Genomic DNA, 16,965 nt, shown 5'->3' with positions numbered 1-16,965 from the left:
ATTTTATGGTCAGTGCAGTCTGGGATACCTGAATGATGTTTTATGGTCACAACACCCTCCTGGACTGGTGAAATTCCAGGGATTGGCATGGAAGAACTGGAGCAGCCCTGGCTGCAACCAGCTCTGCAGGAATTCAGGAAAAATCCAGAGCACTCAACCCTCCCCATTTAGCAAAATCATAAAGAAATGGTTTTTAAAGCAACTGTGCCAAATATTATTGCACTTTTCAAAATAACACTGTGTGGGCTTGGAAAACAAACACCCAACACGTTAAAATGAAGGGAAAGGAAACTCTGGAAGCAAAAAAAAAAATCCTGAGTACCAGGCCTGGCAATGGGCAGAGACCACAGAAATTTAAGGTAATTGAGAAGATAACCCAAAATGTGCTAAATTGGTTAAATTATGTTTTAAATGATGGTTGTAACCCACAGCATCGCTTTCTTGGGCCCAGTTTTCCTGAATAACCCCGTATCAGCAGGACACACATCTGGGATGAGCCCTGTCTCAACTCCCCTGGGGTGAAGGGCAGAACAATGAACATCAAGGTTAAAAACCCCACTGAAACACCCACCAGGAGCTCCTTGCACAGGGGCTGGCACTGCGGAGCAAAGAAGAAACCAAAGCAGTGGAACAATGCAAACATGCTTTTATCAGGAATGCACTGACATCGGGAACAGCCTGGGGCACCCCTACATTTAGCACCATTGTGAGATGGGGATGCTCAGAGGGAGCAATCACACAGTCCTTGAGAAAAGGGGGAGCACGGGAGAAGGATGGGATGGAGGTTTTGCGGGATATCATGCCAGGAATGCCGCTGCTGGGATTCCTCCTCGCATTCCAACAGCAGGGTTAAGTGGGTTCATCTAGCACTCTTCTCCCAAAGCAGAAGGGGAAAGTTAAAAACGCAAATTCTCTTCATCAGATCCAAAAACGTCCCGAGGAGGCAATAAATTCGCCTTGTAAACGTCTCCAAGGATCATCCCAGCCCTCCCAGCAGGAAGCAGGTGACAAAGGAGAGTACAGGCAACATCCTATGGCATTTATTATGTACAAACCTTGAGATACAGAAACAAGGCAGCCCTTGGTCATAAAAAACCCCGTGAAGCGCTGGCGCTTTCCCCGTGCGCAGACACGGGCAGGGCTCGGCACCCCCGAGCTCCCCCAGCGCAGGGAACCCCACATTCCGCAGGGGGAAGAGACGAAAGCTCTGGGAAGGGTGGGACGGACAAATTCCCAAGCGGATGGCGGCTCTCTCCCGAAGCTGCCGCCGCCAGCGGGGTGCCCAGGGCAGCTCGGCTTCCCTGGCCGCGCTCCGGAGGTGCCGAGGGGGCCCCGGTGGCTCCCAGGGGCCGGGGAGGTGCTGGCTCAGCCCGGGCCGGGCTCAGAGCGCCGTCAGGCCGAAGTTGCAGCGGCAGTACATCATCCCCGCAGAGTCCAGCCACGAGTCCGAGATGGGCTCGTACCTCTGCACCGTGTTCAGGTAGGATGAGCCCGAGTGGCCTCCCACCACGTACAGGTGGTCATCGATCACCGCCGCACCCACACCTGCGGGGGAGGAAATATCAGTGTGGGAATCATTGGGGGTGTGAGGATCAATCACTGGGGGTGTGGGAATCACTGGGGGTGTGGGAATCATTGGGGGTGTGGGGATCAATCACTGGGGGTGTGGGAATCATTCAGGGTGTGGGAATCAATCATTGGGGGTGTGGGAATCAATCACTGGGGGTGTGGGAATCACTGGGGGTGTGGGAATCAATCATTGGGGCTGTGGGAATCAATCATTGGGGGTGTGGGAATCAATCACTGGGGGTGTGGGAATCATTGGGGGTGTGGGAATCATTGGGGGTGTGGGGATCAATCATTGGGGGTGTGGGAATCAATCATTGGGGGTGTGGGAATCAATCACTGGGGGTGTGGGAATCACTGGGGGTGTGGGAATCAATCATTGGGGGTGTGGGAATCAATCACTGGGGGTGTGGGAATCACTTGGGGCCGTGTGCCCAAGTGGATTTTCCCCCCAGCACGCCCAGGCTGACCCCAGACCTCGCTGCCCAAAGTGCAGGGCTGTAAATGAGGAGCCCTCTCTGCTCAGCTCTGACACCCCTTCTGTGCTGTTCCCATCACCTTTCCTATCACAAAACCTCTCTGTCCCAGGGCCCCTCTCAGGGAGACTGGGATAGGATCATGGAATATCCTGAGCTGGGACCCCCAGGGATGATCCCAGACCCCCCGACAATCCCAGCCTGGGCATCCCTGGCAGCGCTGCCCAAACGCTCCTGGAGCTCCGGCAGCCTCGGGGCCGTGCCCATTCCCTGGGGAGCTTTTCCAGAGCTCATTCCACCCTCTGGGGGAAGAACCTTCCCTGATCTCCAACCTAAACCTCCCCTGGTCCAGCTCCAGCTGCCCTCAGGAGGAGCTGCACCTCAATCCTGCACCCCTGAGCATCCAACCCAACAAAATCCAGCAGAACAGTGAGCACAGAACTCTGAGACTCACCACGGCTGAAATCACTGAAAAAACAGGAGCTAAAGTAGAATTCCTTCTTCCTATAAATTTTGTTACAGCTCAGCATTAATAAACTGACCTTGGAGAAACCAAGACCCCTCCACAGAGCTGAAGTGACCTTTCCCCACAGCTGAGTCCCTGCCACTCCCCCTGCAGGTTTTACCAGCTCCAGGTTCCCTTCTGCCGTGTCCCACCTGTCCTGGGCTCCTTCATGGGCCGGCACACCGTCCACTGGTTCTGGTGGGGGTCGTACCTCTCGATGCTGGACAGGTGGGACACCCCATTGTGTCCCCCCACCACGAAGATGAAGCCCAGCATCACCCCCACCCCAAAGTTTATCCGTTTGTCAGCCATGGAGGCCACGGTCTCCCAGGAGTTCTTGCTCGGATCGTAGCGCTCCATGCTGCAAAGCAAACACAGCCGTGAGCCTGGGATCTGGGATGGGAATTCACTCCTGGAACCTGGCACAGCTCCAGCCTGGGATCTGGGATGGGGATTCACTCCTGGAACCTGACACAGCTCCAGCCTGGGATCTGGGATGGGAATTCACTCCTGGAACCTGGCACAGCTCCAGCCTGGGATCTGGGATGGGAATTCACTCCTGGAACCTGGCACAGCTCCAGCCTGGGATCTGGGATGGGAATTCACTCCTGGAACCTGGCACAGCTCCAGCCTGGGATCTGGGATGGGAATTCACTCCTGGAGAGCCACAGGGACATCTCCAGCCTGGGATCTGGGATGGGAATTCACTCCTGGAACCTGGCACAGCTCCAGCCTGGGATCTGGGATGGGAATTCACTCCTGGAGAGCCACAGGGACATCTCCAGCCTGGGATCTGGGATGGGAATTCACTCCTGGAACCTGGCACAGCTCCAGCCTGGGATCTGGGATGGGAATTCACTCCTGGAGTGCCACAGGGACAGCTCCAGCCCAGGATCTGGGATGGGAATTGACTCCAGGTGTGCCACAGACACAGCTGGTTCTACCAGAATTCCCACACAGGAATAATGGAATACAGAGGAAAGGGCTGGAGCTGATGGAAAATTCTGTGGTGCAGTTGCTTGGTACAACCCAAGGGCAGCACCCAGAAATTGTTTTCACCTGGGAAGAATCCATCACATCCCAGGGCACTTCCACAACCAAAGCAGCCCAACTGTGCAGCCAAAATCCAGTTTTAACCCATTTTTATAATATATTCAGACAAAGGTTGGACTCAATGATCTTAGAAGACTTTTCCATCCCAAATGGTTCTGTGATATTTCCCCCAGACACTGCCATGGCTCAGCCTCTCCCATGTCCCCCCTGCCCTGGATCTTCAGTCACACCCTGAAACCAAGAGGTTCCTCAGAGCTGAAAGCTCTTTCAGGATGCCTGCTGCAGGTTTTAAAACAAGAATTTAAAATGTATGTCATAAGAATAATAATCTATTAATATAATAACCCATTAAAATAATACAATAATATATAAAATAATACAATAATATATTAAAATACTATCATCTATTAAAATAATACTATAATCTATTAAAATAATACTATAATCTATTAAAATAATACTATAGTCTATTAAAATAATACTATAATCTATTAAAATAATACTATAGTCTATTAAAATAATACTATAATCTATTAAAATAATACTATAGTCTATTAAAATAATACTATAGTCTATTAAAATAATATTATAGTCTATTAAAATAATACTATAGTCTATTAAAATAATACTATAATGTTAGAATAAATTTTTTTGTGGGAATCTGAACACAACGCAGAGTTGAAGTGTATTTCTTTGGGTACACAGCAAATCCAAAACTGCCTTGAGGCTGGCCTGAAAATAACATTCAGAGAGAAAAAGCATGTGGAGAGTGTATTTATATTCCTCAGGAAAAGCAGAGAAGAGGCTGCTGATGAAAACACCGAGGGCAGGAGAGACCTGAGATGAAAGGGAAGTGAATTCTCATCATTATTAATATTTCTGATCACTGCACAGATCATTGCCACACTCCTGGCTCGGAGCTGCAGCTGCAGGAGCACAGAGGGGCAGAAGAAAGGGGGACAGGAGATCAGCAGCAGCACAGGGTTTGGAAAGGGGGTTCACTACCCAGGGGGAGCTGATTTAATGCTAGAGCTTGGAGGAGCCTGGTGCTGTGTGCCATGATGGTACTCACCCCTCCAGTCATAAATAAAACCAAAATCCTTCACAGAATATGGAACACCCTGAGCTGGAAGGATCAAGGAGTCCAAGGACCCTTTTCCTAACAAAAGATGATCCTTTTCCTAAAAGAAGAACCTTTTCCTAATGTCCAACCTAAACCTCCCCTGTCTCAGCCCCAAGTATAAAAAATCCATGCAATTCATCATTCCAATGTCTGAACAATCACTGTGCCCCTTCCTAGGAGCAAGAGTTTCATTCTTTACTCAGCTCTTACACTTGTAGTTTATGATTTTGCTTCCTGGACGGACATTCAGCTGGTTTGTTCCCATTTTAACGATGGGAAATGGTTCCCTTGGATAACTGGGTGTCCCTGTTAAAGCAGTACCAGGAAAACTCCTTGGGAATGCAAGGTCAGAAACAACCCCTGGAGTCAGAGCAGTAATCCCCATCCTGAGTTCTGCTACTGGCAGTAGCACTGATTTGAGATCCCATCAGAGTTATGTATTTATTTTGTGTGTATCAAGCATGGGAAAACTCCTGTTCACCTCAAATCAGGGCTCTCATGGCAAAACTCACCTCCCACCCTCAGATTCTGCAGGATTGAGCTACAAGGGTCAATAACGTGCAGGCACATCTTTGTTTTTACCTTTTTTGGTAAAATCACCTTTTAGGTGATCTCAAAAAGAGCCCAAACAAGGTGGAACACACAAAGTGAAGCAAAACCAGAGATTTCCCGTTTGAGTGATGGGACTGATGTGACAGAGCAGGGATTAATGAGACCCAGGATCTATTGGAGATGATTTCATTGGCTGCCCAGGAGGTTTGGTGGTGCCAGGTGGGCACAGGGTCACCCCCAGCACATTCATGTGGGTAGGACAAGGATTAATGACCCTGTCCAGGTTTGGTGCTGCCCAGGTGGGCACAGGGTCACCCCCAGCACGTTCAGGAGGTTTGGTGGTGCCCAGGTGGGTCACCCACCCCCAGCATGTACCTGTTCATGTGTGCAGGGAAGGATTAATGACTCTGCCCAGGTTTGGTGCTGCCCAGGTGGGCACAGGGTCACCCCCAGCATGTCCATGTGGGCAGGGAAGGATTAATGACCCTGCCCAGGCACAAGGTGACCCCCAGCACATTCATGTGAACAGGGAAGGATTTTTGAGGCTGCCCAGGGGGTTTGGTGATGTCCAGGTGGGCACAGGGTCACCCCCAGCACATTCATGTGGGTAAGACAAGGATTAATGACCCTGTCCAGGTTTGGTGATGCCCAGGTGAGCACAGGGTCACCCCCAGCACATTCATGTGGGTAAGACAAGGATTAATGACCCTGCCCAGGTTTGGTGGTGCCCAGGTGAGCACAGGGTCACTCCCAGCACGTTCAGGAGGTTTGGTGATGCCCAGGTGGGTCACCCACCCCCAGCACGTACCTGTTCATGTGTGCAGGGAAGGATTAATGACCCTGTCCAGGTTTGGTGATGTCCAGGTGGGCACAGGGTCACTCCCAGCACGTTCAGGAGGTTTGGTGATGCCCAGGTGGGTCACCCACCCCCAGCACGTTCAGGAGGTTTGGTGATGCCCAGGTGGGTCATCCACCCCCAGCACGTACCTGTTCATGTGTGCAGGCCCGTAGCCCCCGATGGCGTAGATCATCCCATCCAGCACAGCAGCAGCGAAGCAGCTCCGTGTCCTGCTCATGGGGGCCACCAGCTGCCACTCCTTGACCTTGGGGATGTACTTCTCCACGCTCCTCAGGTAGGACTGGCCGTCGTAGCCGCCCAGCGCGTACAGCTCTCCGGCCAGCACCGCCACGCCCAGCGTGCTGCGGCTCTCGAACATCCTCTCCAGGGAGCTCCACGTGTTGGTGTCGGGGTCCCAGCACTCCACAGAGCTCTCGTGTTTCCTGTAGCTGATGCCCTGGCACACGTGGGTGGCGATGCCTCCCACCACGTAGATCTTCTGCTCCAGCACGCAGATGCCGAACTCGTAGCGGGGGATGCTCAGAGGGGCCAGCCCGATCCACGAGTCGTTCTGGGGGAAATACATCTCCATGCTGCAGGGGCAAACAGGAGCTGGTCAGGAAAAGGGGATCCAGCTGGAGACAGTGCCCAAAGGGGGCAGAAAACACACACCAAAACACCAAAATAAACAAAACTGGTCAGGAAAACAGGATCCAGCTGGAGACAGTGCCCAAAGGGGGCAGAAAACACACACCAAAACACCAAAATAAACAAAACTGGTCAGGAAAACAGGATCCAGCTGGAGACAGTGCCCAAAGGGGGCAGAAAACACACACCAAAACACCAAAATAAACAAAACTGGTCAGGAAAACAGGATCCAGCTGGAGACAGTGCCCAAGGGAGGGAGAAAACACACATCAAAACACCAAAATAAACAAAAGTGGTCAGGAAAACAGGATCCAGCTGGAGACAGTGCCCAAAGGGAGGAGAAAATACACACCAAAACACCAAAATAACCAAAAGTGGTCAGGAAAACAGGAACTGGAGCTGGAAACAGCACCCAAAGGGGGGCAGAAAACACACACCACAACAATCAAAAGTGGTCAGGAAAACAGGATCCAGCTGGAGACAGTGCCCAAAGGAGGGAGAAAATACACACCAAAACACCAAAATAACCAAAACTGGTCAGGAAAACAGGATCCAGCTGGAGACAGTGCCCAAAGGGAGGAAAAATACACATCAAAACACCAAAATAACCAAAACTGGTCAGGAAAAGGGGATCCAGCTGGAGACAGTGCCCCAAGGGAGGAGAAAACACACACCAAAACAAACAAAACTGTCAGAAAAAGGGGAACCAGCTGGAGACAGCACCCAAAGGAGGGAGAAAATACACATCAAAACAACCAAAACTGGTCAGGAAAATGGGATCCAGCTGGAGACAGTGCCCCAAGGGAGGAGAAAACACACACCAAAACAAACAAAACTGTCAGAAAAAGGGGAACCAGCTGGAGACAGCACCCAAAGGAGGGAGAAAATACACATCAAAACAACCAAAACTGGTCAGGAAAATGGGATCCAGCTGGAGACAGTGTCCAAAGCAGGGAGAAAATACACACCAAAACACCAAAATAACCAAAAGTGGTCAGGAAAACAGGAACCATCTGCAAACAGTGCCCAAAGGGAGGGAGAAAACACACACCAAAACACCAAGATTGGCCACAGAAAGGGGAGAGGGAAAAGCAAATGTCAGAGAGGGAAGCACACATCTGTATTTACAAATGTACATTTGGAAACTACAGCTTGCAGTTTATAAATCCCCATCTTAGGGGCACTCTGTAATTTAAACAAAATGTTAATGCAGCACAAACCAACCTGAAAGATTGTTGTGACAGAGATGGACAGGACACTTGTGTGAATATTCCTATATTCCTATGTGTGAATATTCCTATTATTCCTATAATTTTTATTCACACAGTTCATATTTATAGGAATAGTAGAAGGTATTGTCCTTGAGTCTAATTGCTCACTGAAATTTACTTTATTGCTTGGCTAGTGGATATGTCTATCAAACTTTCCTCTTTTTAGATAGTTTATTTTGTTTCTTGGGGATTGTTTTACTTGGGTAGAATTCTCCTCTTTGCAGGTGCAAGCTGGTTTTTTTCACAAGAATAGATTGTTATGCAAATGATTCTCATTCCTGTGATTCTTTTTTTCCCCAGGAACTTCCCAGGCTGGTTGTTAGTTTAACCAAAATAGCAAGACCTGATTTTACAAGGCCTTTCTTTTATAAGGTTTTACCCATATGTAACAAAAAAACCCATGTCTTTAAAAGAGCTTATTTCTTTTAAACAGCATTTGAAATCTTAAATTGAAATCTTAAATTGAAATCTTAAATTGAAATCTTATATCTTAAATCACTATTTTTTAAAATTATACTCAGTGTGAGAACACGGTGGGTCTAGCTTGCCCCATATAAAGTCTAGCCAATCTACCTGAATAATTCAATTAATAAATTACCTAAATAATTAAGAGGCTATCTGGTAGAGAGGAAACATGATCTGTTCAAAAACCATACAGGAGCATGAGGCCCCTGGAGAGCTGACACTAAGAGCCCAGAAACAGGAGCTGCTGAAACACCAGACAAGAGAAATTAAATATATTCTAATTAATTTTGTCACTATGAAGCACCAAAAAATTGAAATTAATCCAAATTATACTGGTAGGCTACATTTTATAATCACTGAAAGAAGCAGAGCTGAAGAATATCAGAGAATGACTTCATTCACCCAAACATTTTTTATGAAGCACAAACCCCCACTTTATTTCTCAAGCCTATAAACCCAATTCCCTGTCTATAACCAATTCCCTGTCCCAACATTTGGTTGAGTATCAGTGAGTACCACTGGGAAAATTAACTTTAAATGACTTTGATATCTCTGAACACAGGGAAAGGAACACACAGCTCACCCCAGGTTTTTAAATGTGCTTCTCTCTGCGAGCACAGGACTGTCACATATTATTATTATTATATGAATTATAGGAATATATCCAGAATCCAGCTGTGGAACCAGTTCAGGCAGTCTGCCTGGGCACAGGGAACACTCCTGGGGCTGATAAGGGCACTCTGAACATCAAAGCTCTTCCTGTGCAAGTATAAATGTGTAAATGGGTATTTGTATATAAACAGCCCACACAAAGTTTAACTACCAGCTCTGGGAGTGTTAATCCCATGTTCTAAGCAAACCCAGCCACACCAGCTTGCAGCATAAAGTTCTTTTTCCCTCTTTCATGCCTTCTGCTCCCCAGGATGAGCCTCAGGGACGCTCTCCAGGAACGGGGGAGGTTCATTCTGGAATGCAGGGGAAGGAGGAGGGGCACTCAGCTGCTCCTGCCAGCACAGCACAGCACAGCCACCTGCCTGGGGACTAAAGCCATCATCACATCACATCCACAACTCCTGCATGAAATCCCAGGATCCCTGAGGCTGGAAAAGCCCTCCAAGATCAGAGTCCCAGCTGTGCCCACCCTGTCCCCAGAGCTCCGAGTGCCACCTCCAGCAATTCCTGGGACACCTCCAGGGCTGGGCACTGCAAACCTCCCTGGGCACTTCCAAGGCCTGAGCGCCCTTTCCATGGGGAAATTCCTGCTGCTGTCCCCCCTGAGCCTCCCCTGGCCCAGCCTGAGGCCGTTCCCTCTCCTCCTGTCCCTGTTCCCTGGCAGCAGACCTGTCCCTTCCTGGCAGGGAGTTGTAGGGAAAAGTCCCTCTGAGCCTCCTTTATTCTCCTTCAGTCTGCTCTGATTAAGACCATTTTAATTCCAAGGATTTTTTGAATTACCAGGAAGCACATTTGTCAGATACCAAGTTAATTTTTATGGTTTGTTTAAAATAATACCAAATCGTGGGAAAATTAATAACAAAATAAATAAATAAATTAACAAATCGAGGGAAAATTAAGTAAAATGAAAATACCTGGAAGGAAAAATAAGAACTGTACAAACTTAGCTAACCATAACGTGATAACCTAACGTGATTAACCACGTTATTAACTCAATCAACAGAATGGAAATGATTTCAGAGATTTTTTTGCACAAACAAAACCCCCTAACACTGGAAAAAGCATTTTGAACTTGGGGCTCATCCTTGTTAAAAAAAAACACCTGCTGAAGAGTTTTTATGGAGGAAAGGAACAACCACAGCCTGCAAACTCTGCTGGGACTCCCAGCTCTGTTCCAACCCCAGTGATTTGGGGGTTCCCAGCTGGCAGTGCCCACCCCTCTGCCCAGGTGTTCCTCACCTCTCCAGGCAGGCGAAGAGCCCGGCCTTGCCCCCCACGGCACAGAGCACCTTGGGCGCGCAGCGGGGCCGCGTCAGCAGCACGGTCTGGTGGGACAGTCTGTGCTCGGGCATGAAGTGGTACTTGAGGGCCTCGTTGAGCAGGTGCTTGCAGGTGTGGTCGTCCCTGATCAGGTGGTTGGCCTCGTAGAGCCGCGTGAGGAACTTGACGCTGAGCAGGGGCAGGCGCACGCAGTGCAGCAGCTGCGCCAGGTACTTCTGGCGCTCCTGCACGTCGTACTTGATCCAGGACTCCAGGGCGTAGAACACCGTCTCCTCCGTCACCACGTTCAGGCAGTCGTTGGACACGATCTCGTCCAGCTCCGAGTGCGTCAGCTCCAAGAACTCCTCGGTCTGGCACACGTCCTCGAAGTTCTGGCAGATGAACTTGTTGGCCGCCAGGTACAGCTCGTGGCAGCCGTAGGTCTCGGCGAAGCGCGAGATGCCGATGCAGTTGCCGGGGTCCAGCTGGCTCTCCAGGAAGGCGCAGCACTCCTTGACCACCAGCTTGACCTGCAGCAGGTTGGCTGCGGGCAGCAGCGACTCCACGGTGTCCTGCGAGATGAAGACGGTGCCGGTGTAGGCGTACTCCACGATGGCCTGCAGCGCCGCCTCGTCCACGCACTGGAACTCCACCTCGGCGTTCTCCTTCTCCGACAGGTTCCCGGTGAACATGGCCTTGAAGTAGGGGCTGATGCTGGCCAGCACCACCTTGTGCGCGTGGATCTTGGCCTCGCCCACGCGCAGCACGACGTCGCAGAGCTCCTGGTGCTGCCGCAGCAGGTTGAGGCCCTGCAGGAGCTGCTCCGAGTGCAGGGGGGTCAGCTTGGCCAGCAGGAACGGCGGGGACGACGGGTCCATCTGGGACAAACACAGTTTGGGAGGTGTCACTTGGAGTTTTTGTAACGGTGAAAAGGCGTTTTTACGTTTTGGCTTTTAAATCGTACGGTTTGTTACTTCCCAGCTCCCTTTTCAAGCCTTACCTGCTACACTTTTTCATGCAAGTGAAACCCAGGACCTTCAAATGTTCATTGGCACTCTATGCTAGATTCAACCCTGAATTTAAAAACCCCACGACCATCACTTTTTTTTTGTTCTGGAGTCAAATGTCTATGATCTGATTGTTGGGGTGTCTGTGCAGGGCCAGGAGCTGGGCTGGTGATTCCTGTGGATCCCTTCCCACTCAGGACATTCTGTCATTCTACATCAAGGGTTTGAGAGAACTGACCAGTGGCTGAAATAGAAACAAACACAGATAACTAAAGAATACAACTGGCTTATTGGAGACAAAGCTTTCAAAGTTCTCCAACTCCTTTTGTGCAGTTCAATTGCTGCCTGCTTAGTGCTCCTGGGGAGCAGCCCAGTCCTGCTGTGCCTTTCTCTGGCAGGGAGCAGCTTCCCATTCCCATTTCCTCTGCCAACCCCCCCAGAGAGCCAGTGGGGCTGGAGCAGGTTCCTGTGCTGTGGATGCACACAGGAGAAACGGGAGATCCTCACCTCACCTCACCCTGCGGCTCCCACCACACCAGGAAATCCCTGCTGGGCCGGTCTCAGCCCCTGCAGAGCTCCCCAGGTGAGCAGGGGGACAGGCTGAGCACTCTGGAATTCTCTTCCCTGGCACTGGCAGCTGCCCACGCTCCCCAGGGGCGCAGAGGGGAGGATCCTCACTCCCCCACAGCTCCACAAACTCCTCTTCCCCCGCGTCCCCGCGTGCTTCGTGACACCGGAGCCCTCGGGTTCCTGCTCTCATTTCAGCTCCAGGAACGCTGCCAGGGTGCAGCAGCTCTTTGTTCAGCCCCCAGCGCTGCACGGCTGAGGGGTGGAGGGCAGGAACGTGTCAGGATCCTGGGCACGGGAAAGAATGCCATTGTTCTACAGGGAACACTGCAAGCACCCCACTCCCGAGCACAGCGGCTTCTCACTTGCCAAAATGATCTGCAAGATCGCGCTTCTTTTATCTTAATAATAAGTTCATGGTTTGCACAGCTCCTTAAATGACACCTCACTTGCAGGGGAGCCCACTTAAAAGTGCTTAATTGGAAATAATCACACGGGTTGCCAGAGTTTAAATACAGAATACAATAGCAGTGACAGGGAAGGGGCTGAAAAACCTCTTACCCACAAAGAGATAAATAAGCTCAACTATTATCACTCTGTACTGGAAGAATTAACTGAAAGAAACTAATTGAAGTGCATCTGCAGAAGGCAAGATCATATATAACAGTGTTTTCCCTATCACAATTTTGCAGCACGAATTACACAAGGGAGAATTAAGAAAGTTAAAATAATAAAAAAAAAAAAAATCCAGCAGCTAAAAGAATGTATTCCGATTTTGTGTTTGCATTCAGTTCCTGACTTCATCATACAAACACACAAAAATCAGGCACCACCACAGGCAAAAAGGAACAGTCACGGTTCAGCTGCAAAACCTGCCAAAACACCTGTAAATAACTATATTTAAGGCATTCTGCAGCAATAACGCTTCGAGTACCGCCCTGGCAGAACCTCTCACCCCCCTGCACGGCCAGGCTCGCCCGTCCCGGGGATCTGCTGGGTTTTATTTTACTGCTGAGCGAGAAATCAGCAGCTGGAAGATGAAGCAGCCCTGGAATTGTGACACTCAGCAGACGGTCACCCCCGGGCTGTCAGAGCCCCTCAGCCTGTGCTACAAACTCAGCTGGAACGGCAAGAGCGGCTGGAAACGAAGAGGTGAAGCAGGGGAATAAACAGAGCTGAGGGAGCGGGGAGTGCTGAGAGCAGCAGGAGGAGCTGCGGGCTCTGCCCTGCCCCGAGCGGGGAGCGAGCGCTCACCGGGCCCGCCGGGCCGGGGGAGCGGCTGGGGCTGCCCGGAGAGCCCCGGCACCGGGCAAGAGAGCAAAACACAGCTCAAGCTGGGCTACTTCTGCAATTCCTGCCCTGCCCGCGTTTGTGCCTCAGCCCGGTGCCCGAGCGCCGCTGCCGGCCGGGGACAGGGCTCGGAGCGGTCTGGGCTGGGAAAGGTGTCCGTGCCCAGGCTCCCAAAGCACGGCGGGGCCCCGCCACTCTCCCCTCACACGGGGGTCTCCCCGTGCCGGCCGGGCCCCCCGCGTACCCGCACCCCGCCCGGGGACACGGGAAGGCGGCACTGCGGCTGTGTCGCGGCTGTGTCGCGGCTGTGTCGCGGCTGTGTCGCGGCTGTTCCCGCTGTCCCCTCTCTCACCTGTGCCGGGGTGCCCCAGGCCCGGCCCGGCCGCGCCGCCGCCTCGTTCCGCCGCTCCGCCACCGCCCCTACGTCACTTCCGGCCGCCCCGCCCCCCGCTCCCCGCCAATCAACGGCCGTGCCGCCGCACACACCCACACCAGCCGTGCCCGGGCGGTACCACACCGGCACCGCGCGGGGGGGACGCCGCGGGTTCGCTTCCCGGGAGCTTTTGCTTCCGGCCCGGCGCCGCCGCTCTCGCGGCGCTGCTCTCCGCTTCTCCGCCACCGCGTCCTCGGCCCGTTCCACCCGCAGCGGCCTGAAGAGAAGTCGGGGGGGCACGCGTGTCCCCCCCCCGCCCGCCGCGGCGTGGTGGGCGCCGCGCCGGCGCGGCACGCGGCGCCCCCTGGCGACGGCGGCGTTGCCGGGCGGGGCCTGAGGGCCGCCCATGGCCGCGGCCTGGGGCCATGGCGGAGCCGCCGCCCGGACCCGCCGCACCGCGGGGCCGCGGCCGGGCCTGGGAGCGCGGCGGCTCCGCGCAGGACGGTGAGAACGGCACGGAGCCCTCCGGCACCGCTCACAACGCTTCGAGCACGGAGCTCCCTGGACCCGCTTTGAACGGTTCGGGCACGGATGCCCCCGGCCCCATTCACAACGGTTCGGACACGGAGCCTCCCGGTCCTAATGAGGACGGGCCGGGCACGGAGCCCCCCAGCCCCGCTCACAACGGTTCGGACACGGAGCCCCCCAGCCCCGCCGAGGACGGGCCGGGCACGGAGCCCCCCAGCCCTGAGGAGGACGCGGCTCCCCCGCTGGGGCCGGAGCTGTCGCTGGTGCCGCGGGAGCCCCGCGCGCGGCTGCTGGACCGGCGGGACTACCGGGAGCGTGCCCAGGCCGTGGAGCAGCTGCGGCGGGCGGTGGAGGGCTGCAGCCCGGCCGGGCTGGGCGCCGCGCCCGCCGCCGCCCTGCTGGGGCTGATCGCGCTGCTGGACGCGCTGCTGCACGACCCCAACTTCGCGGTGGCGCGGGGCGCGCTGGAGGTGACCCGGCTGCTGGCGCTGCGCCTCGGCCGCCGCGTCCCCGCCGTGCTGGCCCCGCTGGTGTGCGCGGCCGCCCGGGCGCTGGGGGACGCGCAGCCGGCCATGCGGCGGGACAGCGGGCGGCTGCTGCTGCGGCTGATGGCGGCGGCCGGCCCGCGGCCCGTGCTGCGCCTGCTGCTGCAGGAGCGGCTGCTGCGGCACCGCAGCGCCCGGCTCCGCGAGGAGCTGCTCAACACGTGCATCGCCGCGCTGCTCACCTACCCCGCCGCCCAGCTGGACCTGCCCCAGCTGGCGGCCGCCCTGGCCCCGGCGCTGCTGGACGCCAAGCGCAGGGTCCGGCACGCTGCCATGGAGGCGCCGGCCGCGCTGGGCTCGGCCCTGGGCCCCGGCAACAACGGCGCGCTGCTCCGAGCCCTGGAGGCGGTGGAGCTGCGGGCCGGCGGAGCGGGGGTCGTGCACGCCGTGCAGGCCCGGCTGGCCAGGAAGGTGCTGCCCCGGCTGGGCGAGCAGGGACTCGTGGAGTACGGAGTGCCCTCGCCCTCCTCCGGGCACTGCCGCGGGCCGTGCCAGCCGCCCGGAGCCGACACCGAGTGGCTGCTGATGGGCAGCAGGAGCCGGAGCGCCCACGGGCACTGCGGGCACCCCGCCTGTGCCCAGCGCCGAGCCAGCCCCAGGAGAGTCCTGAGCGCCGGCAGAGGCAAAAACAAGCTGCCCTGGGAGAACGAGCCGGCTGCGGACAGGGAAGGTGGCTCGGGGGTGAGGATGCCCGTCACGAAGGGTGTGGAGCAGGTATGTAATTCCCTCCTCGGCTGTTTTTATCCTTAAGGCGTTTCCAAAGGGAGGATGAAGAGTTGTCAGAGGCTTGTTAAGCATGGGAGGTACGGCTGCTGGTTCACGTTTCGTGGATCTGTATGCTTAGATCGCTCTGGGAAGGTAAACTTGGGAATTCCTTATGTCAGATTCAACCAAGCAATTTACCAGAGTACTTATCGCTTACAAAAAAATAGATGAAACTCTTTTTGACGTTAGCTGGACTACCTGAGGCACTCCTTAATTCTGACAGCAGTGACCTGATTGTCGTGTCAACAGTGACAGGTGAACCCCAGGGAGTGAGCACAAAAATGGGAAAAACAGCCTTTATTTGTATCTTTATTGATCTAAAATATACACTTTGTATCTTTTGTTGAAAGCGCGGGGCTGACTGCAGAGAGTTTCCTGTTTGTGGGAAAACTGAGCTGCTCCTTCAGCTCAGGCTCCGAAGGCAGAGCTGCGGGTGGGGCTCCTTGGGACGAGCCTGGGGGCTGCCAAGTGCCTGTGTGGCTCTTGCTCCTTGGGCTGATCCAACCAGGAAAAATGTAGGTCAGGCTGGAATAGTGATTGTGGTTGAGTTTGGGGGTAGTCACCTACTGCCCACGTCGGCAGCTGGAAAGGGGAGGAACCTCTGGAAAACTGTCCAGGTTCTTTCTCCTTTGCCAGTGGTTCTGTGATGTGTTTTGGATACCACACATGGGGGTGTACCTCTGTGTGAGGGCTTTTCTGTTGGGTTTTGGGGTTTTTTTAAAGTGGACACGTTTGATTTATCACAATTTGATCTCCTGTGAGGGAGCTGAAGCAAACAGAGCTCCTCAGGAAATCAGAGTCCGTGCAGAGGATATTCCTCAGTGCCACATTTACGTACTCAGATTTTAATTCTCAGTTGCTTGGTAACTTGTTGCTGGGCTGGATGAGGTCATGGACAGTGAGTGCTCCTCTGCAGCCCGGCTGTGGGGCAGGCCCTTCACAAAATAAACTCAGTTCATGTTTCTGTACTGCCAAACCTTGAGCTTCATGCCTAGACTTGAGTGCTCATCTCTTTCCTTGGTGCCTGTGTTACCTTTCCCAAGGCTCCTAAAGTCACCTGTGTCTTCCTGAGCTGATGAATCAGTTCCTTTGGGGGTTGGGACAGCAAGGTGTGTAGGAAACACTTCTGGAGCAAGAAGGGTTTCCTTTTTGGAACAGTTTTTCAGTATTAACTAATACAGCTTGTAAAAAAAAACAACCCGTGCCAGTGTTCACCTGGTAGGTTGGGCCAAGCCCTGTGCTGCTGCTGCTGCTGTTTTTCTGGAGCTGTGAACAAAAATCAAGTTAGGACGGGCACCAACACCTGGCTGGGGCTTGGAAAGGAGGAACATTCCCTGCGTGGGACAACCCCTCTCCAGGGAAGTCAGGGAGGGGCTCTGGAAATGGTCCTTTCCTGAAAGGAATGAAGCCTTTGTACGTGTGGTTGTGTTTATCTCTGTATGGGGAGGAGTTTCCAGCCCT

The 16,965-nt window shown here is 53.5% G+C and overlaps 2 protein-coding genes across 4 annotated transcripts in view; one reads left to right on the top strand and one right to left on the bottom strand.

Moving 5' to 3' along the window:
• Nucleotides 1-1,018: 1,018 nt before the first annotated feature.
• Nucleotides 1,019-13,719, bottom strand: KLHL28 (kelch like family member 28). Of its 3 annotated transcripts, none has more exons than XM_088057167.1 (6): nt 13,646-13,693; nt 11,430-11,680; nt 10,409-11,307; nt 6,263-6,706; nt 2,700-2,908; nt 1,019-1,545 (listed from the first exon to the last, which is right to left on the bottom strand). In XM_088057167.1, the coding sequence occupies exons 3-6, from the start codon at nt 11,305-11,307 to the stop codon at nt 1,382-1,384; spliced, it is 1,716 nt and encodes a 571-aa protein (XP_087913293.1). In that variant the 5' UTR covers nt 11,430-11,680; nt 13,646-13,693; the 3' UTR covers nt 1,019-1,381. The 3 variants fall into 3 exon arrangements, with proteins under 3 accessions (XP_087913293.1, XP_087913292.1, XP_087913291.1); XM_088057166.1 differs by lacking the exon at nt 13,646-13,693 and adding an exon at nt 11,944-12,360; XM_088057165.1 differs by lacking the exon at nt 11,430-11,680 and having other exon boundaries at nt 13,646-13,719.
• A 372-nt stretch (nt 13,720-14,091) lies between these two features.
• The window catches only part of TOGARAM1 (TOG array regulator of axonemal microtubules 1), a 33,089-nt gene continuing 30,215 nt past the window's right edge, over nt 14,092-16,965 (top strand). The window contains exon 1 of the mRNA XM_088058078.1: nt 14,092-15,453. Within this exon, the coding sequence (XP_087914204.1) occupies nt 14,092-15,453 (1,362 nt within the window). The remainder of the gene's footprint in view (nt 15,454-16,965) is intronic.

Source organism: Pseudopodoces humilis, chromosome 7 (assembly GCF_049639895.1).
Source record: "Pseudopodoces humilis isolate 2021_Gansu_Grassland_sample_001 chromosome 7, ASM4963989v1, whole genome shotgun sequence".
Taxonomy (NCBI): domain Eukaryota; kingdom Metazoa; phylum Chordata; class Aves; order Passeriformes; family Paridae; genus Pseudopodoces; species Pseudopodoces humilis.
The sequence above is the reverse complement of the archived record's forward strand: the minus strand, read 5'-3'. Positions and strand labels throughout refer to the sequence as shown.